At 41.6% G+C, this 25,950-nt stretch overlaps 1 protein-coding gene across 1 annotated transcript; it reads right to left on the reverse strand.

Annotated features, from left to right (window-relative positions):
* Positions 1 to 145: 145 nt before the first annotated feature.
* On the reverse strand, positions 146 to 25,061 carry niban2a (niban apoptosis regulator 2a). The gene is made up of 14 exons (XM_058616933.1): positions 24,816 to 25,061; positions 18,374 to 18,504; positions 17,450 to 17,578; positions 17,266 to 17,371; positions 16,984 to 17,151; positions 7,692 to 7,807; positions 6,036 to 6,140; positions 5,792 to 5,954; positions 3,806 to 3,993; positions 3,578 to 3,733; positions 3,301 to 3,414; positions 2,979 to 3,086; positions 2,791 to 2,902; positions 146 to 2,091 (listed from the first exon to the last, which is right to left on the reverse strand). Exons 1-14 carry the CDS (start codon positions 24,868 to 24,870, stop codon positions 1,196 to 1,198), a joined length of 2,547 nt encoding a protein of 848 aa, XP_058472916.1. The 5' UTR covers positions 24,871 to 25,061; the 3' UTR covers positions 146 to 1,195.
* Between the last annotated feature and the right edge of the window lie 889 nt (positions 25,062 to 25,950).

The raw sequence follows: 25,950 nt of genomic DNA on the forward strand, positions 1-25,950 counted from the left end.
TTCTTTTTCCTCTTAAAAAAAGCTCTCATAAGAGGAAGAGAAAGCAGTGAGTGTGTTGATAAAATATCATAGATTTAAAGTAGTGTAGATTTAAAAGGGATTAGGATTATTTTCTGTCAGAATGTACACAATAAAACATAAGCAGTAGTTTTGCAGACTGCTTTTATTTCAAAGAGATAAAGCCTAGTATTTACAGATTCTTTTTAAAACTCTCGGTTTCCTGGAACATTTTCCCAAGCATGAAGAAATCTCACATGTGAGTGTTTCATTTATGTATTTTATACTGGTAAGAACAAAAATAATCTGATGCAGTTTGATACCAATGAAGCACTGAAGATACATTAAATGTCGTGTCAAGTCTCCCTCTCACCCAGAAAATTATGGAATTAAATAGGAAAATACTAGTTTTAAATAAAGTTCGAAGCACTTCAGTGACATGTATCTTAGTTCGTCTGAAGAAATAGTTTTCTGGTTATTTTCCCCTTTAAATCACTGGAATTCCAAAATAAAAACAGTTTGTACTGAAACGTGTTGAAACATAAAGGCCATTCGCAAATATGTTTTTTTCTCAGCAAAATAAAAAAAGCTTGCATACTCAAAATATTTAAAAAAATAGACGGCAATATTTAAAAAAAAAAAAAAAAAAAACAGTAGTTACAAATCCAGAGGCATCCAAATTTTGATTATGGCTCCCCCTGTTGCCCAGATAGAGTTATCACGAGTATAATATAAGAACTGATCTGCTGCTGCATTTACTGATGTAAACAGTAAAATTGCCAAATTGACACCAGATTAAATCTACAATATTTTAAGAATATGATAATCTGGTTGTTGGAGCAGTGTCACACACTAAAGTTGCGCTTTAGAAAGCTTTCTCCCTTTTTTTTGTACATTTCTCCGAACTGTGCTGAACCCCCAGATGCCCCATACCACTTAGAGAGACGTGGGATTTCACTGTCATACACAGAAAATAAATGAAAACATGCATCAGTATTGGCTTAGCTGCAAAAAGACGACCGGTCACCAAAGATATGTCTCAGAAAAGTCTTGAGGACGAGAGTGTTGGCTTTGGAGCATTCAACAGCGACAAAAAATAGACAAAATGAAAGCTTTAAATAAAATCATCCTTTGGGTTAGAGTTTGCATTACCAACGTTTTCTCCGGGTTCATATTTACATGCAGGACGTTTTCCTTCCTACGCCAAAATCACTTCCACTTCTACCGGGTCAATGGTTTTGTCCTCTCCGCTCAGGCCGTTTGTGATCGGCACCTTCACACCTTCGTCTGACTCTTGGTTCGTCGGCGACTGGAAGCCGCTGTCGTCTCGTGAGCTGGAGTCTGAAGGCGGCAGTGGTGTCGGATCAGAATCGGATTCTGCTGCAGAAACCTCAGTGATCAGTTGACTATCTTCTTCCTGTACCGCTTCCAGCATCTCCTCAGCGACATCCTCGACGGCAGCTTCCACCTGCTCGTCCTTAGCGGGCTCTTGCCCCTCGCTTCCAAGCAGCTCCTTGAGGAGTGTCTGTGGAGACTTCTTGATTGAATTCCGGGGGACCTTCTCCACCACGGTGGTGACATGCGTCACCTCCTCCTGCAGTCCGTCCTCTGCGGTGATGGTGCTGTCGGTCGGCTCCATCAGGTTGGTCACAGGGCTCTGCTTCTCCTCCCCCGACACTGGCACCGCCACCTCCACCACTGGGTTAATCAAGTCCCTGATTTCATCCACGCTATCAGGAGACCTCGGCTCCTCTGGTATCTCCTCATCCTCACTTTTATCTTCTGATTTGTCATCGCAGGTTTCAACATCCTCCTCAGGAATAAGCTCCACCCCTGGAACTTCCATACAAGACTCGTAGGACAGGGGCAGTCCGTCCATCTGGATCATGGACACCACTTGCCTGCGTCTACTCCCAGAACCCCCTTCTTCAGTACCGCCATTGGCCGCACTGTCTGGCTCTTCGCTGCCAAATTTAGCTGCCCAGTCCACCTGAGGTGTTTCTCCAAGCAGATGCAGGTTGGGGTCGCTGTTTGTAAGGACGATGCTGTCCCTGTAGAGGTTGTGTCTCCTCTGGACAGCTGCCTCCTTCACAGCTGGACACAGAAGACAAGAGGAGACAATTAGACAAGTTAGCAACTCGTACACTGTCACACATTTTGACATTGGGCCATCCATTACACCTGGTCCTGGAGGATGCGTTTAGGACTTGCTAATGCAATGGTGTCGTTCCCACCAAATTTGGGTGCACTCTGTACGTATGTATGATTGACTGGCTCCTCTGCTGCCCCAACTTACCCGCTGTTACTATTACTAACCGCTAAGGTTGTTTTTTGGGTAATCCTCTTTTTAACCCTGTTCGTCTCGTAAAATCTGGCCACATCAGGGACCACAAGGAGTACGAGTGCCGTGTCAGGTTTAGCAGTGTCTTCACATGATAAGTGTTCCTTATGCCTGGTTCTGGGCGCTGCTTTTTGGAGCTGCTACCGCAAAAGTATTGTGGTGCCTACCAAGGTTGGTAGAACAAAAATTGCCAGCAACTGAGAGATATGTCTTGTCCGAGACCTCTGTTTGGATGTTGTTCCTGTTTGAGCTGAATAAACCATGTAAACCTGATTTGAGTAGCTAGCTAAAGTGCTGCCCTTTGTAAAGTTGAACTTTTCTCCACTGACATCGAACACCTTCAAGTGCAATTTGTATTTTCATCCAATTCTATCCTGACTTTGAGAGGTAGTATCTAAATGGTTCAAAAAATCAGTGGCGATACTGAGTCCTATGCAAGAATGCTGCCTCACCCATCATTATGTCCTTGGTGACGGATTGCAGCACCACCTCCTCGTACATGTTCTCCACCAGCAGGAAACGGGAGAAGTCCTCAAAGATCAGCTCTCTGAAGCGAGGCAGCTCCTGAGGAGCGATTGGAAAGTGACAATTCACAATTCACATTCATTGTAAAGAAGTTGATATGTTTGGTGCTACTCACAGGTGAGCAGGAATCTGAGAGCTGCTGGAGCATGTAGGGGATGATGATCTGCAGCAGAGCTTCTCTAAAGAACTTCTTACGCACTGAGCTGCTGTCGTAATCATATTTCTGGGGAATCAACAGAAATGTTTGTCAGGTACGAAAACAAAAGTGGTCCATCCTGGAATAACGGCCAATTATAAACTTTGTTTAGGTTGTAAAAACCTAACAAGGTTTGAGGGTTTGAGGGGAAACTGAAAATCATGTTTTTAGAAAATATATTTAGAACTATATTTGTAGGTGTGTTTCTCAAGAATTTGAATAGATAGAAAATAGGTTTTACCTTGAGAACCCTGTCCTGGCATCGCTGGACGTTCTTGCACATGTCCTCTTCACCCTGGTCCTTCAAAGACTGGTTTAGCAACTGCTCAAATGTGTACACAGCATTGTCCATTTGCTGTCAGAATAATGACAAAAAAACAAGATAAACTTACATATAACCTGAGCTGTTCTCTAATAATTGTAATAATAATTCTTGTCCAGCAGGTGGCAACAGAGGTTGTGTGTTGTCTTGTGGAGGTTTAGGGAGTGTTAGACGTGCTGGTTCTTGAAGGGCTCACCTCTCTCATGAGGATCTGAGCTCTGCTGACAAACACGTTGGGGCTGCAGACCTCAAACCTCTGCTGAAGGCCCTCCAGGTTCAGCTCCTCCACCTTCTCGTAGCAGCTCTGCATCTTCACGGGGTGGAAGGCGAGCATGGACAGTCTGTCCATGTGCTGAGGGAACAGACGGTTACTCAGAAACACACACAATAAACACAGATTTGAGGCCAGTGAGACGTGACTCACCTCTCCTAGCTTTTCCTTGGTCCCTCCGTTGAGCGAGTTCTTGCTGATCTCCACCATCTCTCTGAAGAAGACCTCCCTGACCTCAGAGAAACCTCTGCTCGTGGGCTCCATCAGAGCCTCGAGGATGGAGCTGATGTAAGGCTGGATGCTGGTCCGTAGCAGAGGTTCCACCTTAGGCAACACCAGAGCTGCCGACACCAACACAGCGACGCATGGAAGGAGGAGAAACGCGCTCATGGTTAGTTGCTGCAACTCATAAAAACACATGGAGATGACTTTGTAGTGTGTGATTGCCAAAGGTGATGGTCGGTGACGCAAGGAAACTTAAGTTTGCGCCATCTTGTAACATTTCCACTCTCCTGCACCAAACTCCATAGGGAAAATCAGCTCACAGGGACACAGGAGCTGCTGGTCTGCTGCTGCCTCTTTGGCAGGTTTGTGAGAGTTGGGTAAATGCAAATGAAGCATTTCAAACACCGATCACCACAAAGTCACAAATCTTAATATGAACTTGCTGACAGAGGCAGCAGTGGATGGACAAACCCCTGCGTGCTGTGGCTTTCTCAATGGACTTTGGTGAGGAGAGAGTGACAGGTTTTAAAAAGTAACACAAACTTGTCAGAAATGGTTGCCTAATGTTGAGATAAAGTGTCAAACAGATTTTTGAGATAGTGAACACTATTGCATCAGTGATTAAAATCTGCGTTTTTAGCACTGAGTCATGTGTCAATACCTCCCTATGAAACCCAACCTACCTCTTCAATACCACACGTTTAAGCAGCTTTCATACAAGCACTTAGACTCGTGCATTAACCCTCATGTAAAGCAGGACCTGCATGTTTGCATACAGTCGAATCTTATCTGCGGGGATGAAGTTTCAAATGCTTATATAATGGAATGGAAGGCAATGGAATGCGGCCCCGCCACTTGAACTCACTGGGTAATGGTACGCACAGGGGAAAAGAGAGTGGTCTGTGCCAGATTAACTTCTGAACAGAACACTGACGGCACTCGCAGGGTTTTACCCCCAGGTACTTCAGAAGTTGCTAATTAGACAGAGGGAGAGAGAGAGAGAGAGAGAGAGACGGAGTCACAAGTTTAAAATCTGTGAGTGGAGAGTGAGCACAGATGGAAAAATGTGGGGGGGAATCGTGGGATGTAAGTTAGTGCTGTATGTCTTTGGAAACTTGAGCACCGTGGCGTTCGTCAGGGACCAGACAAGTCACTTTTGCTTTGCCAATAATCCCCGAGCAAGAGAGAGAGAGAGAAAAAAACCACACAGCGACAGTCGCTGAGGCAAACAATGGAGCATGCACCGGAGGTGTGGAAGATCCTGTTACATGGTACAAGTCAACCAAATCAAGTTTGCACAGCGTGTTTGCTGCATGACAGGGTAAACTGAGATGGCCTTTATGGACGAGATTGAAATATCAATTGAGTGATGTATAATAATTTCTTTCATGGAGCAGCTCCCTCTTCAAAAATCCCCAAACTGTCCCTTTAAATGCTTCTCTTTTTTTTTAAAGTGTGGTTGTATGAGGTACTGACAGTCAGAACTTACTCTTCTGTCTTTATCTCAATGTTAGACAACTTTTTCCAACAGGAAACCTTGGTTTGTGAACCACTCGTTCTCCCACACCAAAGTCCATAGAGAAAATTGGCGATTTTAGCTCGCAGAGACACAGCAGCTGCTGGTCTACTGCTTCTTTGTTTGTAAGTTAATGTCACTTTAGTAAAATTAAACTAAAGATTTCATGCCCTGAAAATGAGAAAATAAGACATTTGAACAAAGTGATGGAGGCAGCAGTGGATCAACAACCCCTGTGTAGCTGTGGTGTAAAATTGCTAGTTTTCTGTATGGACTTTGGTGCAGGGAAGAGAGCAGTTTACAAACTTAATTTCCCTGTTGTGAAAAGCTGATTTTCCTTCACGTCTCCACTGACGACCACACTTCAAAAACAATAAACTCTGCAGGTGGCCGGTCACCTCGTATCTTGCCGGAGACGTGTTCTTTGGATGTGATTATCTGGTCCATGTCGGTCCTCAGTCTGGCGTCCAGCGGAGCTCTCTGGGCCTCGCACGTGTCCAGCAGAGCTCCGTACTGACTGCTGGTCTGAGACAACACTTGTCGGTACATGGCGTCAGAAATCTGCAGGAGAGAGAGAGAGAGATGTTCACAAACATCATCACCGCTTTGTTTCTCTCCCTGGACGTTTAGATTGTAACTCACCAACATCCAGTTCCTCTGCCTCTGCTGCATCTTCCCCTTCAGACGTGGACCAATCACACTTCTTAACTCAGGGTGAAGCGTCTCCATCACCAGGTTAGCCAGAATCTACAAACACACATAACATACAGTATCAATGTATTGTATCTTTTAAATTGAGTGTATTTTTTTTATGTGCAAATAAATTCTCTGAGCCCCCCCCCCCCCCCCCCCCCCCCATCTTTCCCTGTCCCGGGATCAGGAAGTTAAAGTTACCATGGCAACAAGAGGTGTAGTCACAGAAAAAACAAATCGTAAATGTACATAAAAACAAAAATAAACCTGGAAAAAAAGCACCACAGCCTTTCCTGTGTGGTTACGTGGATACAGTGGAGCGATTGAGATGAGTCACAGCTGCATAAAGACAGTCAACACACGTACACAACTCTGTTTTCTTTATATGTTTGCTGTTAGAGAGGCTTTTCTTTCTGTAATCCTAACTTTATGTCACTTTCTAAACAATTTATTCTCCCGCACCAAAGTCCATTGAGAAAATCAGTGATTTTAGCTCACAGGGACACAGGGGCTGCTGATCTACTGCTGCCTCTTCTGATCAGTTTGTGCCTCTGAAATAAAGCGGAACGATGAATTTCAATCACCGAAATACCAAAATAACACATTTGAAGTTGGTGTTGGAGGCAGCAGCAGACCAACAACTCCTGTGAGCTGTGGGGTAAAATCGCCGATTTTCTCTATGGGGTTTGGTGTGAGGGAGTAAGTGGGTTCACAAAGTTACACAAACTTCAGCTTCCTTGTTAACTCGAGTCGTCTAACAGTGAGTTTATTAGCAGGTAATAAATTGCGTTTATTTTGACTGAAATTTGCGATTTTTACGTAATTATTCTCATTTTCATTTGAGTAACATATTTAAAATGATTGCTCTGTGAGAAACAGATGTTTTCTTGTGTCTGTAGAGTATGACGTGTATAGATCAGGACAATATTCAATCTAAAATGGTCATTTCAGTAGGCTATGTTGCGATTTCGATACTTCATACAAACAAGCTTCCCTTTTTAAATAAGAATTTGTTCATGTTTCTGGAGCTGGAAAAAGAAACAGGAGGAAATCAGGTGTAATGAAGAAACGGTGACAAACACAAACACAGAGGGCGAGTGTGGAGATTTGAAAGGAGCTCATTCAGAGTGGAGGCCTCCATTCAACAGTGTGAGGGTGAGGTCGTGCTGCTGTTTCTGTGAATGGCTTATTCTCCAGTGTGAGGAGAGTATGTGTGTGTGTGATCAGGATGCAGACGTGTGTGTGTGTGTGTGTGTGTTTTTAAAATCGTCCATCACAGTGATATTTAAACAATTCTGAACTAAGACTTTGTTCCATTTTTTAGTCACAACCCGGGAAATTCCAAGGTTATGGGTCGTTCTGAACTCGGATTTCCAACTGTGATAAGACGTAATCAGGGTAAGAAATTAAACTTTTTAATATACTGTATTTTTTAGGGGCATTTTGAATCATTTCCAGGACGTTTTCTTTCAAATGTCAAAAAATATCTTAAATACCATTAATACCACAAACTGTGCTACCATAACCGTTAAAGCAGTGTTTCAACATGAATTCCAACTTTTTTAAATACTTTAAATACCAAAATAACTCATCTGAGTTCCTGACCTGTGGCGGTGTCCCGCACATCATGTCCCACGTCCCGTAGTGTCCCTGGGCTTGTCTGTGTTTCCTCACCGAGTCGGTGAACGCCGGCGTCTCGACTGTTAGTTCCTCAGACAGACCTGTGTGGGACAGCAAAGAGCAGAGCAGAGAGTTGGTAACGTTAAAGACTTTTTTTGAGCTACGATAGGTTGGTTGTAAACACAGTTTCCCCTGAAAGACATGAAAACTCAAGTGTTCCAGCCATTCTTAGAAATGAAATAAACAACATTGTTCTAAATCCTTTTGTTTCGCTAATGTTAGCCGCACAGTAGTTAGCATCACTATGACCTTTATTTAGTCTATTTGTTAGAAACGAAGCTTTCAGTTCCTGGCAAATTCAACCAAGAAAGAAACTAAAATGTATGAACAATAATGTTTGTGTTCCGTTTGAGGCAAGCTAACATGCTAAAAGCTCTGCTGCTTTGTACAGTAGCTCGGCACTTGGGTGTTCAAACAATCATGTAGCTTGGTGTGTTTTAGCTAGGCTAATTAGTCAGCTAAACACATGTAGGAACCTGGCAAATAATGTTGCTAAAGCCAGTTAGTGTTGAGATTTTGACTCTTTCACAGCTGCAGATTTAGCCATCTTTTTTTTTTTTTTTTACATGTAATGATCGGTAGAATTTTTTTCTCACACCATTTGTTTAACCTAGGAGCTAGCACAGCAGCTAGCGCCTTCTGAAAAACCTTTTTGTGCGTTGTCGATGTCAAACATACAGTTTGCTTAAATCAGAGGCCTCAAACTTGCGGCCCGCAGGTCAAATGTGGCCCTCCAGATGATTTAATGCGGCCCACCACTTAACATCATCATATTTTTAAATGATTTTGAAGTAATCAATTAATTTAGCATCACATCTATGTTTTTATTAACACTTTTGTCGTGAAATTCTGTGAAATACTGTCACAAATGTTGTTATCACGATTTCATGACAGGATACTGACTTTTTTTCACTCAGGTCATTTCAGACTTCAGGGAATCTGCTTTTGCTTAAATGCTTTGACTAAGGTCTACAAACTCTTTGTGTCGGTCAAAAGTTGACTATTATTTCTCGTGATCAGCGTTTTCTCAGTTCCTGAAGCATCTGAGTCACCTCTGAGTCTTAATTTAGTTCTGTTCAGTCACAGTTGCAGGATTTTCTGTCCCTATCACGCACCGATGTGTCATCCCCCCAGAAACAGGAACATTTTCTCTGTGGTTGCTATGGTTACGGCCCCTCCCAGCTTTGACAGGACAACAGAAGTGGCTCACAAACGTGTATGCGTGTATAAACAGGTGTGTGGATTAAAAAGAAAAATCCCTTTAATTTGCAGTTTGTCCTTCTGTGTGGCAAAAACAGAGCTCGTCCGTCTGATGCACACGTTACTAATTAAAGGACAGTTCAGCTTTTTAATCATCGCAGACTGTGTTTTACCTTTTTTTTTTCTGCTTAACGACTTCAAAGCAAAGCTTTTCACACAGAAACTCAGGGCTCAGACACATGTTTTATGTTAAGTTTTTGACACGTTTAAGAGAACTATGCAAAAGTTTTGTATCGTATCGGCTTTTCATAAGGAGCCATTCTTGCGTTTTTTTGTATACAAGCAAAACACGACTTTGCGAAAATATGACAGTGTTTAGAGTCATTTTGGGAGGTTTGTGTGTCAAAAGAAACTTTTTAAGAATGAAAAACAACTGTACACATCATACTTTTTTTCTATGTGTTATTTATCTCTGATTTGTTTCAGTTATGTTGTCGTCATGTATAAATAAAGTTGGATTGGATTGGGTTAAAAAGGGTTCAACTAAAATACAAGGAAACATGCTAGTCAGACTGAAATTGTACTAAATCACATTTTCGAAGTCGGACTAACAATCCCAGATAATGCGATCAGGAGTGAAATAACTTTTGCGTAATGGTAAAACAACTCGAAACGGTGCCCAACATGCTAGTTATCAGCCAAATACAGAAAACAGGCGAATGCTAACAAGCTAGCAACGAGCTACGTCACCAGCTAGCATAGGCAGCAATGTTATTGTAGTTAACGTAAACTAATAATACTATCACACCGAAAACTAAAATTGAAAAAACATTTTTCGTTAACTGAAATAAACATAAAAACTAGAGTTAAAAAAAGATAACAAACTGAATTTATACAACTGACTACAACTAAATTTGGTGTCAAAATGTGCAACAATTTTGAAAGGCTGTATTTAAGAGACAAAACGTATTATCACCTTTTTGAATCTTGTACCTAAAACTAATTAAAAACTAAACTAAAACTAAGCATTTACAAAAATAAAGACTAGTAAAAAACTAGCAAACTTGCTCTAAAAACTAGTTAAAACTAACTCATTTTAAAAACAAATGAAAAATCCCAAACTATTATAACCTAATTATAAATAATAATCCCCACTAGTGCTCCTGTACCTGAACTAGCCCGTGTACTGCCAACACAGTAAATCATCATTGGTAATTTAGTTCTTCTTATCGCCGTGTCCTCGGCTCGGCTCATTATATTTACGATGCTTTTCTGTATCGTGATGAAACTGGCAGCTTCACAGGAGCCACAGACACTGCTCATCTGGCTGCCAGAAATACAAAACCACACATTAAAATTCAGAAGATTTGAATCCACTAAAGCACTAAAGCTTCTTCTGTGTTGTGTTTTAAATATCTCTAATAAAACGATCAGCTGCTGCTGCTGCTGCTGCTGCTGCTTGACATCGGAGCTCATTTGATATGCAAATGCTTGACTTTCCGGGTTTTTAAACGCTGTGGAAAGAGGTTTGTGGCGCTTTTCAAATCTTTAGTCCCTGCCTCATTACAACCAGGTTTTAGCCTCCATGAGGACTTACTGGCCCTGACAAGGTCAGTGTTTCTGACAGAAAAAAGGTCCTAAAGAGGCAGAAACACACACACACAAAGTGGTGTGTGTGTGTGAAGGCCTGGGAACTCGTCCCTGGCTGCTACTAAAACATCCAGATCGTGGTGAGCGAGGCAGGGAGGGAAATGCCTCAAATAAAAGAGCGTGGTAAACGCTGCCACATGTGCTATTTATACAAATACACACACACACGCATGCACGCACACACATGAACACACACTGCAGAGAAACTAATCTGTGTGTTGATCTGACTCGCTCCAGTCACATGGAGAATGTGTACAGTGGTTCATCACAGCATAGTTTCCCTTTTCCTTCTCACTCCCAAAGGGCAAAAGTCCCCCCCCCCCCCCCTTTTAAGTGAGCAACAAAGTCGAAGTGCAGAAGAATTTCACACACACATCTTACAAAGAGTGAAACTGGTGTGGGTGAATTTTTCTCAACCGAACCCCACAGAGAAAAGCAGCGATTTTACGTCACAGCTCACACAGAGCTGTTGATTCACTGCCGCCTCCTTCTGTAACTTCTAATGTGTTATCATGTCATTTTGGGCGTTTAGATTTATATCAGTGACACAAAGTGACCACACGAGGCAGCACCAGCTCCCGTGTCCCTGTGAGCTAAAAGCGCTGGTTTTCTTAATGGGCTTCAGTTCAGGTATGGATTTTATTAAAAGAGCTGGCAGCCATGTTGTTGCTGGCTGTAGGACTAACTGTATCAGTACTGGTGTGGACTCTTCAGATGGACTCGCTTGAGTTAAGTTGGAGATGTTTCATCTTCTTGTCCGAGAAGCTCCTTCACTTCTAACCAACTGGTGGAAACATCCAGGTCTGATGCCTCTGGAGGCTGAATATCTGTCTACAGACGTGAAACTATGCAGGTCATTCAGAACCTTGATGTCAAGTTTGTTTGATGTTGTTAGTTCTACTTGAGTGGAGGTGTAAATATGGGGGTCATCAGGGTTGAAGCAGAAGAAACCTCTTGGGATTAGCGGTGAGTTGTCTTCAACTGAAGTCGAGCAAGTCCAGGTACCTACAGTAAACTCCTAAATTCAATTTGTAGTCGGAACTCAGAATTGCCGATGTCCTTCAACAGGAACGTCCCATGGAGACGCCAACCCCAATACAGGATTCCAAGATCCTACTTTTACCATTAAATGCACCTCTGTAGTATTTGCTTCGGGGTAAGTCAGTAATTCTATGGTTCATTAGCCAGACCAAGATATGTTTGCATCGGAATGCGTTGAATTTGTGACTTCCAATGTAAATGAAACACAGCTAAAGACCTGGATGATTGAGAACCTTTGAACCATGGTTTTCATCGTTTTTGTCATCATCTTTGACCAAAACAATAAATAAAAAAACACCATGAGGACTGAACCAGGTTGTGCTGTAAGGTCCAAGTTTGTCCCTAAAGGACTCAAGTGTAACATCGTAGAAGAAGTCCTCTACGATCCACGTGGAGGAGGAAAGTATAAACGCTTGTGCCTCTGACTTCTAACGTCCGGTAAATTCACTTGAAGCTTGTCAGCGCAGACGACTTCCTGTCTGCCTCTCCCTGACTCTCTGGCCACTTCCTGTCTTTGTCAGCCTTCGCTGAGTCACAGACTTAACCACTGCAGACAAAACAACATACACAGACACACATGTGCACATGAGTGTGTGTGAGTGTGTGTGCAGTCATGCTGAGGTTTAACTTTCTGTCCTCGCAGTTCAGGAAACGTACAGGCATAACAAGAGAAATGAGTGGATGACGTCCTGTTTACTGACCACTTTATTAGGAACACTTGCTATGCTTCTGTGGGGTCGACCACATTGGGTTTTTCAGCCAATTCTGATACTGTTTGTTTTTTAAATTAGAGCAGCCAATGACTGATGATTTTTTTGGCAAACTGTATTTGTCCAATTTTCTTTTCTTCCATCTGATAAATTATGAAAATAACTACAACACTAATGGTCTGTCGTCTCTATCTGTGTGTGGCCCTGCAATGGACTGGCGAACTGTCCAGGGTGTACCCCGCCTATCGCCCGATGTAGCTGAGATTGGCACAGCACCCCCCGCGACCCTCTGGTGGAGGATAAAGCGGTAGATGATGACTGACTGATGACTAATGGTCTGTCTCTCCAATCTACAGTTTATGTCTGCACTGCAGTGCAATTATACACAGTATTTTCAATAAAAATAATGTATAAACTAAATATTAAATGCACGATACAAATAATCAAAAAGAGAACTAAACATTTTTTGATAAAGAAAATTAAATTTTTGTGACTTAACTACATTTTTTAAGAACAATGTTGAGTTATTCACGCAATTGTGGTCACAAATATAAGATAATGTTGACTTAATCTGATATAGATTTTATTTGGGAGCTCATAGACTTTGTCACTTACATAAAAAGTGGACCTGATTACTCTGTACAGAATCAAAAATATACTGAACAGCCGCCAGGGGGCGACTCCACTGGTTACAAAAGGGAAATCCACTGTAAAGGAAGTCTTTATGGAAGTGAGCATCATGTTATAATGTCATTAACATTTTCCTGAGCAGTCAGTGATCTCTATCACTAGTTTCAGCTCTTCTGGTGTCAATTTTGTAAATTCCATTTAGAGGAAAACAAACGATAAAGGACGGCACATGACTGTGATTGACAGCTGGTATCATCCAATCAGAGCCTGTTTGCAGGCGACACCTTCTTAATTGAACTTGTATTTGCAAAATGTTGACACCATGTCGTCCAAATCTGTGAGTCTGGAAGCTTCCAAACAGGAGTTTGGATTATTTTGTGCCTGTCTGTCTATTCCACTCTCTACTTCTTCTTCTGCTACTGTATTCGTGGGACACGTTAAGTCCCAGAAGTGTTGCAAATCCCGGCAAAAATGTCAACATATGTGTGGTTAAAAGGTCCAGTGAGTTGGAGGAAGTGCAAGGGGTCAGAGGTCAGACTGTAAAACCATTCATCACCCTTTCCCCCCGCCCCCCTGGTTCTGGTTTTTCTCAAAACACTGAACCAGATGGAGGTGAGACACAGGGCGTGTTCACACAGGCCAGAAAACACGAATGCCAGTCGACGCTTACAGCAGCTATGGTGACAGTAAAACAGCAACACAGTGGCTTACTCTGTGTCTGACAACACACACCTTCCCGCCTGGAATGTGTGGCAGGGACTGTGGCGCTCACTGAGCATGTCCGGACAGGTCGTATTAGGCGGTGAATAAGTGAGATCTGAACATGTGTGAAGCAAAAACACTGGGGTTTGACTTCAAACTCACTCACCCACTCTGAGGAATCTGAACATGAAAACGTGTTTGCTCCACAGAATTTAACTTTTCAGTCGTTTGTTAGCGTCTATTATGAGAGGGTGAATGCATGCAGCTCAGTCGGATGACTTAATCGTGCAAAACAAGGCTAAATCAGGTTAAGCGGCTTTTGTCAGCGTAGTGATGAGAGTGTGGTTTCATTCAAATCACTGGTATGAAGTTTTAATTGTACGGTTTGTGATACGGGGAACGTACAGCGTACGCTGAGGTGTACTGTGTTTACGTGTGTGTGTGTGTGTGTCTATAGCGGTGGAAAGATTCTAATATTCTACTCATGAGTAAAAGTTATTTAGTTACTTTCTTGTGTCGTGCAAAAAGGACAAGGGAACACAAATCTCATATTAATAGTTTTTGATTGAAGTGTTTTTGAACCTTTACAAATTAAAGTGCTGACAAAATAAAATATGTAAACACATAATCTATCAGTCAAAATGGGTCAAAGGTCACAAATGTCACTCACTCAAGGACCTTAATTAACGCCAATTCACCTGTCCTCATCATTCACCTGTCGTCATCATTCATTCACCTGTCCTCGTCATTCACCTGTCCTCATCATTCACCTGTCCTCGTCATTCACCTGTCCTCATCATTCACCTGTCCTCGTCATTCACCTGTCCTCGTCATTCACATGTCCTCGTCATTCACCTGTCCTCGTCATTCACCTGTCCTCGTCATTCACCTGTCCTCATCATTCATTGCCAAAGTTTCCGGTGCGTGAATTTATTTATTGATTTTAATTCAGGCCAACATTTTTTTATTCAGTAGCAGATGTGATTTAAAACGTAGTGAAGTACAGTAACTTTCAAGTAAACTTAACTAAACATACACAAAAGTACACAAAAAACCTAGTCAATTACAGTAACACGAGTAAATGTAATGAATTACTTTCCAACTCAGTCTACAGTGTTGAGCCGTGTTGACGACTACAGTGGCTGCATGTGTGTAACCATCCTAACACCCTGACAATAGCAAAGTCACAGATGAATTCAGTGTAAAGCATGTTAGCTTTAAAGCAGCTCAGTCTGTGAAACACACCCACAGCCTGAAAACCACATGTAGGTTAGGTATTTAAAAAATCAGTCAGCTTAAGTATTTCTGAGTCACGTCCTTTAAGTGCTAATAACTGTAGACAAATGCACTTTATCTTTTAAAAATGACATGTTGTTTGCTCAAAGGTTAGCCTAGCCCCTCCCTTGCCGCTATAAGCTAGCAAATGTAGTTGTTCTTTGCTCTAAAGCTAGCTATAGCGGGCTACACTAGACTTGTGCTAATGTTAGAAACTACGATTATGCTTTCTCTCACTGTTAGACGACTATTTACGACAGGAAACTGAAGTCTGTGTTGCTTCTCCTGCACCAAAGCCCGTAGAGAAAACCAGCGATTTTACATCACAGCACACAGCAGTTGTTGATCCACTGCTGCCTCCTTCATTAAGTTCACATGTTTTATTTTGTGACTTCTGTGTTTGAAATTCTTTGTTCTCCGGTGTGACCATGAGCTTAAAACACAACAGATTTTCTCTATGGACTTTGGTGCGGTGACACATGCGGTTTACAAAGCTCCACAGATTTGATTTTCCTTTTGGAAAAATCTGTCTATAAAGTGTAAGACTAATTCTGGCCTATGTCCTATGGAGGTTCTAGGTGTAAATATAGATTTATTTAACATAAAGAGAGCATATTTTCAAAGCAAATACATGCACTTTACAAGTTGTATTGACATGAAACTATTGTAGTAAACACTGTGTGAATATTTGATGCTTCATGTTCAGCAACATTGTGAGCCAAGTCCCTGCATGCCTGCACACAACCACAAAAATGTATCTTTGACACTCTTTAAAATAAGACGATGATTTGTCTTCCTCGTGTTTTACTCAAAAAAAATGTCAACATACTTGCCAGAAAAGCTTGGTCGCGCAATTTTATTTGACTCACTTTGGAAACAGGCGAGTGATTTCCTCTCATGTTGAACACTCTTACACAAATGTGTGTTGAAAACTGCGCAGTGATTGTTGTTCGTTCGCGCCTCTGTGATACAATGACGACAACAACAATAACAAGCGCACATCACTGTCTTAGACTCCTACATTAACCACCTCACTCAGATGGCATGTGAAGCCTTCACACTGTGAAACATTCAGACACACACACCCTGGTCTGAAACAGCGACACGGACTGAGCAGCCCATTGTTCTGCTCTTAAAGTGCCACATATGAGGTAAACTGAAATGAATGTGTCACTTAAAACTGTTCATTACTGATCAATAATTTCATAATAATCCAAAGATTATAACTGATCTGATCTCTTGTTTCCAGCAGTTGAGACGTCTGGGAAACAATTCTACAAGAGAGAACGACAACGTGTCAACATGCGAACAGCGAGATTGTGTATGAGAAGCTAATGTCTCGCAAATGTCCTCCATTTCTAATACAACATCGTGGATTTTTGTAAGAAACTCACGTCTGATTGGCTTTCGCGACAACACATGATTTGTGTTTTCTACTCAAGTGACTAAAACAAACTACGTTCACCTCAAATGCAGTGTAGATTTTTGTGTGGGACAAAGAAGGTCACAAAGAAAGTCGATGCAAAGACGGAAAAAAAGTATATTTTTGCGTATTTGAACGTAAGCAAATAAAGTGTAGGATGCTAATTTTGTGTCCTGAGATCAGCATTGTCCTACAAAAACTTCATCTTCTCACATGTTTGCTTTGACTTTCTATGTAATCTCATTGAATAAAATTGGTGGCTTTCTCCAGAACGTTCTCAAGAACTTTCTCCAGAACGTTCTCAAGAACTTTCTCAAGAACGTTCTCCAGAACTCCCTGGTCAAATTCCAGGATAAGAACTCAGCAGAAAGAAGCTGTGGATAATTCCCGGCTGCTTCCTGGAGCTCGACCCAGGCTCCGCCCCTCATCTGGATGACATCCTCCTGCTGTTGTGCTGCCTTTGTAATATGTGAACAAAAAATACCCCCATTTGTCTGGACATTTTCCAGAGTCTGTGTCTAAAAACGACTTTTACCGTCAGTTTGAGTGAAATCAGTGTCGGTAGATGTTTGTGTGTTGACGTTACCGTTGTTGCAGTGTCTGACGCAGTCCTGCAGAACTGCATGCCACTTCTTCTGCTCCTTCTCCGACATCACGCAGAAGTAGTGGTGACGAGCGTACGGGTGGTACAGGATGAGCGGGAACTCGCTCGCACACTTGATGAATGGATGATTGCCCACTTTGGCCTTGATACCTGCAACAAGTCAAAAGACACAGTGGGCAACTCTTTCTCTCTTGAAAGGTTTGTCCAGAAACTGTTCTTCTCGTTATTAATTGATGTGAAACTCGTACTTGTGTCTTCTCTTACCTGGCAGGCTGGTGTTCATCAGCTCCATGTACTCCTCTAGAGAGTCCAGGGCCTTGTACCCAGCACAGTTGATGGTGACCTTCGGGTGAAGTCCTCGTTCATTTGCCTGTCAGAGAGAAACACTGAGCTGTTGTAGCACAGGTGCTAAAGTCGCACTTTTATTGAAGTTTAGGAGAAAACTCACCGTTTTGCTCTCATAGAGGTTGATGGCATAGCTGTTTGGAACAGACACGAAGCGACTCCTCCATTTCCGGTTCTCCTCCAGGTACTGAAACAAACTCCCAGAGAAAATGGACCGGCCCGCCAATGGATCCTGCACAAAATATGGATACGGCAATCCGTCATCATAAAGGTGTGTTTATACCAAACATGATTAGTATGTGTTACGTGAACAAATAATGCGTTAAGTTGATGGGAGGGGCGCGACAGATGCTTTGTCACAAAACACTGTAGAAATAATCCAACAAATGCATCAAAATCACGTCACCGACTCACCGGTGCGCTCCAATTGTTGTTGGAAGTCGGAATTTCTGAGTTCCTTGTGGAAACTTTCAATTTGAACACCTTCTGATGTCAGATTTCCAACTCGGAGCAAACTCAAAAACACTCTTTTAAATTTACTGTAATTGCACTTCTGTCTTATTTGATTCACAGTAAAACATTCGTACGTCGAGTCCTGTTCAATTCTCATTAGACATGTTGTGAAAATACAGAGTAGAGCATCGTTTGTGTCCTGGAACGTAGTCCGCTTTCACAAAATTGTGGTTGCTTTGTGAGGCTGCTGTGACCTTGAACTTTGACCTTTGACCACCAAAATCAAATCAGTTCCTCCTTGAATTCAAGTGAACATTTGTGCAAATTTGTTCTTGAGTTATTACAAGTTATTACAAGGACAACAGGAAAACACGGTGCCTCCGGCCACAGCTGTTGCTAGGGAGGAGACGTAATATAAAATTATATGGTGACGATTATTGTAATTGTCTCATTGTTCATCCCTCAGTGCTTCAGTATATGACTCAATATGCCTGTATTATTATTGGATTTTCAAAACTACATCACAACATGTTTTTTTGAAGTCTCTTTCTTGAAAGAGAAAAATAAAACGTGCCTTCCTGTGCAGCAGCTGCGACTGCGTCCCTCCTCCTGCTTCGATCTCGTAGCGCACGCTGTTGAAGAGAGCGACGGCGTACTGCTGCTGGTACACGGCGCCAAACTCCCTCATCACATCTCTGGTGCGAGCTGCAGACGGTGAGTACAGAACACACAAGACACCAGATCAGGAAAAACATCACAGTTTGAAAAACATAACAAAAAATCTGCGTCAGTTTAATTCTACGATGTCTTCAGAACATGTTCACGTCTTTATCTCACTGTTAGACAAACTAAAGTTTAAAGACCTCTCACTCTCCCACACCAAAGCCCATTAAGAAAATGTGCGATTTTAGCTCATGGGGCCACAGGAGCTCCTGGTCCTCTGCTGCCTCGTGTGGTCACTTTGTGTCACTGAGGTTAATCTGAACAAAGGATTTTCAACACCAAAGTCACAAAGTAAGTCATTTGAATTCACTGATGGAGGCAGCAGTGGATCAATAACGCCTGTGTGCTGTGATGTAAAAATCGCTGCTTTTCTCTATGGGGTTTGGTGTGGGAGAGCGAAACCTTTACAACCTTTAGTTTCCTGTCAGAAAAGTCCGTCAAACAGTGAGATAAATCTATCAAACATATTCTTAACATGTCAAAGATATAATCTGACTCAGAATTTATTTGGTGAGCCTTTTGTCAAGTAGTTAAATGAATGCAAATTCAGCCTCCTGATATCAGCGCTTTATGAAAAGTGTCAAGTAATAAAATGTTCAAATGGCTTTTTTATTATGACAGTGACTCAACAAGAAAGATGTCTTATGTATGTTTTATCATCATGGCTGCTACAACAACAACAACAAAACAGATATCTGCCATGTTTTATGGCTGCTTCACAAACACTGTGTGTTTATGTTTGTGAATATTCTCTTGTTTTAAAATGTAATTTTCGCTCTGTTCATCTCTGCAAAAGCAAATAAACTGGGATAATATTCACGTGTGAGAACGTGTAAACTTTAGTTAGTAGAAAAAAACAGTTAAATTGAAATCAAAGTAGCTGGTGATTCATAAAGTACCTCAATAATAATCATAGTCCACTTTCCAGGTCGGAGAAAAGCTGAATCTACCACTGACTCAGTGTTTTTCCACAAATCCTCTCACTGCCTCTCTCTGTCTCAAGTCTGCACTGCAAAAACCGTCCTTGAATATTCTTACGTTGATTTAAAATGTCTTGTTTTGAGAAAAATAATTTGCCTGGCAAGAAAACTTAAAAGTCTCCTGTAAATTTAGCCACTTTCATAGTCTAATGTGCCTTAAAACAAGGAAAAACAGACCAAAAACGCAATTTAAATGTCAGAAATAGTCTATACTTTTACTTGATTAAGCTGCTTTTAACAATGTATTCCTTATATTTGCACACACACACACACACACACTAATCAGTGATTGTGTATTTTACACGCCTTAAACACACAGCGGCAGTGAAAGAACACACAAACCATGAGCAGTTTGAATTCAGGCAAATCATTATTTCAGCTTGTTACTGTGAGTTAAAGCTATAAATAAGCTGTAATGTCTGATTAACACACTTTTTTACACTATTAATAGTGTAAAATGTGCTTATTTTACTCTCTTGCAGTTCACTTTTTTAAGAGAAGGAGAAGCATGAGCGACGTCGCGAGATGTTCCCACAGTCCAGTTTCTGGAAAAAGTCTCCTGTGTTTGTTGGACGGTTTGTGCCGTTTTTGACGAGGTCAGCGTCACACGGCGTCGACTTGTGATGTGTTTATGGAAGAGACGACACAGGAAGGAGGGAGGGAGGGAGGGAGGGAGTCGGCCTGCAGTGCGGTGGGAGAGCAGGAAGGAAAGAGCTGACAGGACGGGACGGGACAGATGGGGACGGAATGTGGAGGAGATGAGGACACAAGGACACGAACGAGACAAACATGGCGCCACAAACATGGACGGGGGGACGGGTCAGACGGAGATGAGACAGAGACGGAGAATAACAACGAACATCATGTAGGGTCAGATGTAATGGATGATTATATCCACAAGGAGGCGGTAAAGCAAAGCAAACTCCAGAAAAATACTCAAGAGGAAGAACTTTCTGAAGAACTCTTCCCTGATCCGCACTGAAATACTGTGGTCGCCCCCTGCTGTACAACAGCAACAGTACAACCGTGACGTGTATTTGTTTTATAAGACAAAAAATATTAAATTGAATTAATTTAAGTTTAAATTAAGTTTTTGGCTGCACTCCGTACACGTGTAGAACTAATCGCGTTTTGTTTATGAATTGGGCAAATGTCGTTGTCTAAAGCCCGGTGTTCCAACACGTCGGTGATGACATGATGTCTTAGATGCAGACTTTTGCGGACATTTGTGTCCAGAGTAACTTTTTCTGGATATTTTAGTCCGGAGAACGTCGGGACTTCAGTGCGGGTCAGAAAAAGCAGCTTTAGAATAATCCGCTGTTTCCTGTCCTCACTGTCATGACTGAGCATTCATCTGGGAGCAGATCGATGGGGAAAACTGTTTAGTCAGATTTTTTCTTGGCCTCGAATCATTTTTGCGAAGATCAGACAAAAACACTCTCTCCTCTGTGTAAAGTTCCACCATATAAGTGCTGGTTCGCGGCGGCCCCGTTCCAAACGTGAACCGACTTGGTATTTTCCACTGGAGCTGCCGTGCCAAAGACAGCAGACTGAGAAAGTGAACGGGGACGACCTTTACACGCAGCTGGAAACTGGAATTTGGGAACAAAGACCACATCATAAAACACACAAACCTCGTCCTGTCACTCAACGTAGATGTCGAGCAATTCTGTTCTATACTTCTGTCTGTTTCCTCTGTCTGTCCTGAACATGTCTGCACCACATTTGGTGAAATTTACGACATAAATAAAGACTATAAGTTGATTGGAATCAACAGCTTGATGATCCATCTGCAAACTAGCAAAAGAAGGGGCGGAACTACAAGTAGGAGGGACTATAAGCAGGGGGCGGAACTTCAAGTTGTCCAAATCACACAGAACCACACGAGAAGTCGACAAAATAAAACAATAAAAACGTCAGATAAGGGTTAGCGTTATAGCGTTACAACACTATTACGCAAACTGCGCAAGAGAAAACATGGAGCTACAAGTGGGCGGGACTATACACACTAGAGCTAACACTGGAAAACACTAAAGCTAACACTAGAACTAACACTACAGCTAACACTAGAATTAACACTACAGCGAACACTAAAGCTAACACTACAGCTAACACTAAAGCTAACACTAGAACTAACACTAAAGCTAACACTAGAACTAACACTACAGCTAACACTAAAGCTAACACTGGAACTAACGCTACAGCTAACACTAGAACTAACACTAGAACTAACACTACAGCTAACACTAAAGCTAACACTGGAACTAACACTACAGCTAACATTAAAGCTAACACTAAAGCTAACACTGAGTGTTTAGTCCTCGGAATAATCTGAACACCAACTCACCTTCAAGATATTACATGGCAGAAATATTTTAGCTCAAATTCAAGTATTTTTATTTATTAATTTTCTACTTTTTTGCTTTTCTTGGACAGGAGAGTGAAGCGTGAAAGAGGGGAAGACACAGCAAAGAACCGCAGGTGGAATCTGGTGCGACTGAAGTGAATGACATGGATTTCGTAACTTTGTGATATTTGTGTAATCCACGTATTGCAGATTTGGATGATTTATTGGAAATACTTCTCTCCTCCCGTCTTTGCTTTGCCTTTGTGTGTAATCCCAAATGCGTTTTTAATCCCACTGCACAGAAGTTTACAGGAAATATAAGTGTAAACTCTTCTTTTTCAGCTTCAGTTTCCCGACTGTTTTCAAACTACTACATCGTCAGGACGGTGTGTCCTGGTCTCAAAGTGGGTGAGTTATGTTTTACACTTACAGTGTGTGTGTGTGTGTGTGTGTGGGAGGAGCTCAGTCCATGTCAGAATGTGCTTAAACTGCAAAGGTGATGAAATCACTTAAACAGGGAGGCAACACAGTCCAAACTAGACTCCCTGTGTAGAAGTGCTGAGTAGACACACACACACACACACACAAACAGTGAGTGTCCTCACTGTTTTTATGTCTCAGTGAGGACACGTTGTCTCTTAACTCTTAGGACACAGAATTTAGGCTGCTTTTGTTCCATAATTGTGTTCAAACGTGCAGATTAGTGCAATCTAGAGTGTCTTATATCCTTTTTTTCATCACAACCTATAGGCAATGTGATGAAATTATAATATAATATATTATGCATTTGAGAAATGTGGGAATATGTCACAGTTCAAAGTTCGCTCAGCTTGTTTTTTTATGAACAAAAGTAAAAGAAAAATGGTTGATTTTGTGACTTTTGCACAATTGACACTACTTATAAAAATATGCGATATAAAGTTAATCATACTTTAACTCAACAACACCCCCCCCCCCCCCCCCCCCAGGATGTCCATATAAGAAAAAGACATTGAACAAATAATATTTATGATGATATTTCACCAAATTTCAAAATAAAAGAGTTTGCTATGATAAGGAACGATAATTAGTTCACAGTATAAATGTATTTATGATTTATGACAGCACAGAAATAAGCCTCTGCCTTAATCTAAACCCAACTCTAATCCTGACCCTAAAACCAGGTCTTAATCCTTTAAAAAAAGCAAAATGTCCCCACAAAAAGAGAGTTTGTACGTTATTTGGACCTCACAAAGCCTATAACTAAACTTTAAGCAGTTCCCTTTCAGAAAATGAGGTTCTGCCTCACTAGGACCAGGTTTCGGTCTCCATGAGGACGTGCTCTTCCTCACAGCAGCAGAGAGAGAGAGAGAGAGAGGGTGTGTGAGAGAAGCAGACTGCAGCTCCAGTGTTTGATCCTGTGACATGTTTCTACCTGCTTCACCTCTGCAGCTTCACCCACTTTAATTCCCGTCGTCTGACGCCTGAAACCTCGGCCTCACAGCCTCGTCTCGCTGCGCCACTTCACGTCCATATCCCAACCCTCCCTCCCTGAATGACACATGTGCAGAGGAATGAATAAATGCCCGTGCAGACGGATTTGTAGAGACAACACATGCACTGTGCTAAACATTTATTCAAAGACAACACCTTTTGGCCGCGGTGACGCATTCCACGTGACGACACCTGAAACGACTGTGACATGAGATCATTCTTTTCCCTGCTCATCTACACATCTGTGGAAGTGTTCTTTCTTCTTCTTCCCTTTCTTCCCTCGACTCTCAGTGATGACATGGAGCTGCACAGTGGGAGGCGGCAGGCAGCAATGTGAGACCTAAATAGCACTCTGTCCCCTGACTTCTACAAACACGCTTCCCTCTGGGAAACCTACTTATTATCTCTTAGAAAGACGTCCTTCGAGGCGAGCTGGCGTTCAGACTGTGAGTGGAGCAGAGCAACAATGCACTCCAATGCAACTCTACTCATGTTTTTGTCTGTTTACGAACAAATTCTGTGTGTTCCTTTGGGTAAGAGCGTTATAAAAGGGTACGCAGAAGGGGGCAGTTGCCCCAAACTGAAAGGAGGTCCATTAAAACAGCTGTTTTTGAGTTTCCAAAAGTCCACATATGTTCAGTTATGCACATTTCTGTCCTAGACAATAACTTTTTGTTGAAAAACAAGTGGAAAAACAAGGATTTTAGCCACTCAGCAAATAAATCCTGCACTAGCTTTAGTCTACGATATCCTATATAGTATTTACACGATGTTATCTCACTGTCAGACAGCTATTTCCAACAGGAAACTGAAGTTTTTTAAACCGCTCAATCTCCCGCACCAAACCCCATATGGAAAATCAGTGTTTTTAGCTCACACTTACACAGAACCTGCAGGCGTTACTGTTGCCTCGTGTGGTCACTTTGTGTCACTGAGGTAAATCGGAGGAAAGAATTTAAAATGACGAAATAACACAGTTGATGTTATTTTATGGAGGCAGCAGTGGGTCAGTGGGTCAGTGACTCCTGTGTGCTGTGATGTAAAAATCATGTAAAATTGATGATTTTCTCTATGGAGTTTGGTGCGGGAGAATGAACTTCATTTTCCTGCCGGTAAATGTTGTCTAACAGCGAAATTAAGTAACTAGCATGTGTTTTTTTAAAGGTTTTAAAGACTTGTAAGCACGTCTCAGTCTTCAAAAAACCTGAATTATTCCTTTAAATTAAATACTAATAACAGCTGTTGTTACACGAAAAGCAAATGTATGTTATTGCTTTGAATGTTGGGCTCCGCTTTGATTAAGGTGCCCCTCCCTGGAAACATCTGCATTGAGCCCCTAAATTTCCTTGATACGCCCCTGCTCATGTAAGTAAGTAAGTATGATTTTAAAAAGAAAAGAAGAAGTTTGTTTTATGAAACTAAGGCTGATTTAAAGGCTTTTGTTTGTTGGTAATAATTAGCTGTCACTGCTGTTGAGGAGTTGTCTCTCTTACCTGTAATCGTCTCCCGCCTGCTCTCATCCAGGTGAGAGGAGACCACGTCCCCCATGGTTCCAGGAGTTCAACAAAGAATCCACCCGGCTGCTGTTGAAGTGTGTTAAAGTGTTAAAGTTCCAGGAGAAAAGAAAAATCAGAATCAGCTGTTGGTGTTTCAGAAGAAAAACGTCCAGCTAGAGTCAGGTTTCCAGGCTGAGCCGCTGGGAAAAAATGCTCCACTTCCCTGGTGAGAGGGAACTCACTCTGCCCTGACCGAGGAGGAGGAGGAGGAGGTGGAGGAGGAGGAGCAGCAGGAGGAGGAGGAGGAGGAGGACACGCCCTGCTCACTGGTCCAACGTGTTCAGTCGGCCCTGACAAAGGTGTGGCCACAGGCAGCAGCTTCACACAGAAACAACATGTTATTTTAATATTTACCTTTAAAAGTGATTCTTTTAGAGTTAAAGTACAAGTAAGTGACCAGAAAATGACTTTGGTACAAGTTGAAGTTACTTTTTTAATAATAATATTACTTCAGTAAAAGTCTTAAAGTTTATGACATTTACTTTACTTAAGTGTCAAAGTCATTTTCTGATATAAAATGTACTCAAGTTTTAGAAGTAAAACTATTAAAAAAGTGATTGAGTCATGGTGGATCAGTGGTAGGGCAAGTTGTCTTTCAAGGTTGTGGTTCAATTCCTGACGCTGCTGTTAGTCTATTATATGTCCTTGAGTAAAGACACTTAACCCCGTGTTGCAGTGTGTGAGTGAATTGGTGAAAACTGTAGTGTAAAGCAGTTCATCAAGACTAGAAAAGCTCTATAAATACAGACCATAATACCAACTCTTCTTCTTCTTCTGATTTTGTTTGGTAGTAAGAGTAACAAAGGGAGTTGCAATTTATGAACCAATTCATGATTTCATATGGGGAAAAAAGGACTTTTATTTTGAAATAGGGTGCAATAACACTATGGAGGTTTTTATTGATGGAATTGGAACATATGTAGTATAATGTGGTTGGTTTGGATTATTTTAGATTATGCAGAAATAAAGAAATAAACTCGGTTTAATGTTGAAAATGAATCATTAACATCAGTTAAAATTTACATTTTTACTAAAAACAATTAGAATATATGTAAAAAATAATACATAAATA

The sequence above is a fragment of the Solea solea genome, chromosome 19, assembly GCF_958295425.1.
Source record: "Solea solea chromosome 19, fSolSol10.1, whole genome shotgun sequence".
In the NCBI taxonomy this organism is placed as follows: Eukaryota; Metazoa; Chordata; class Actinopteri; order Pleuronectiformes; family Soleidae; genus Solea; species Solea solea.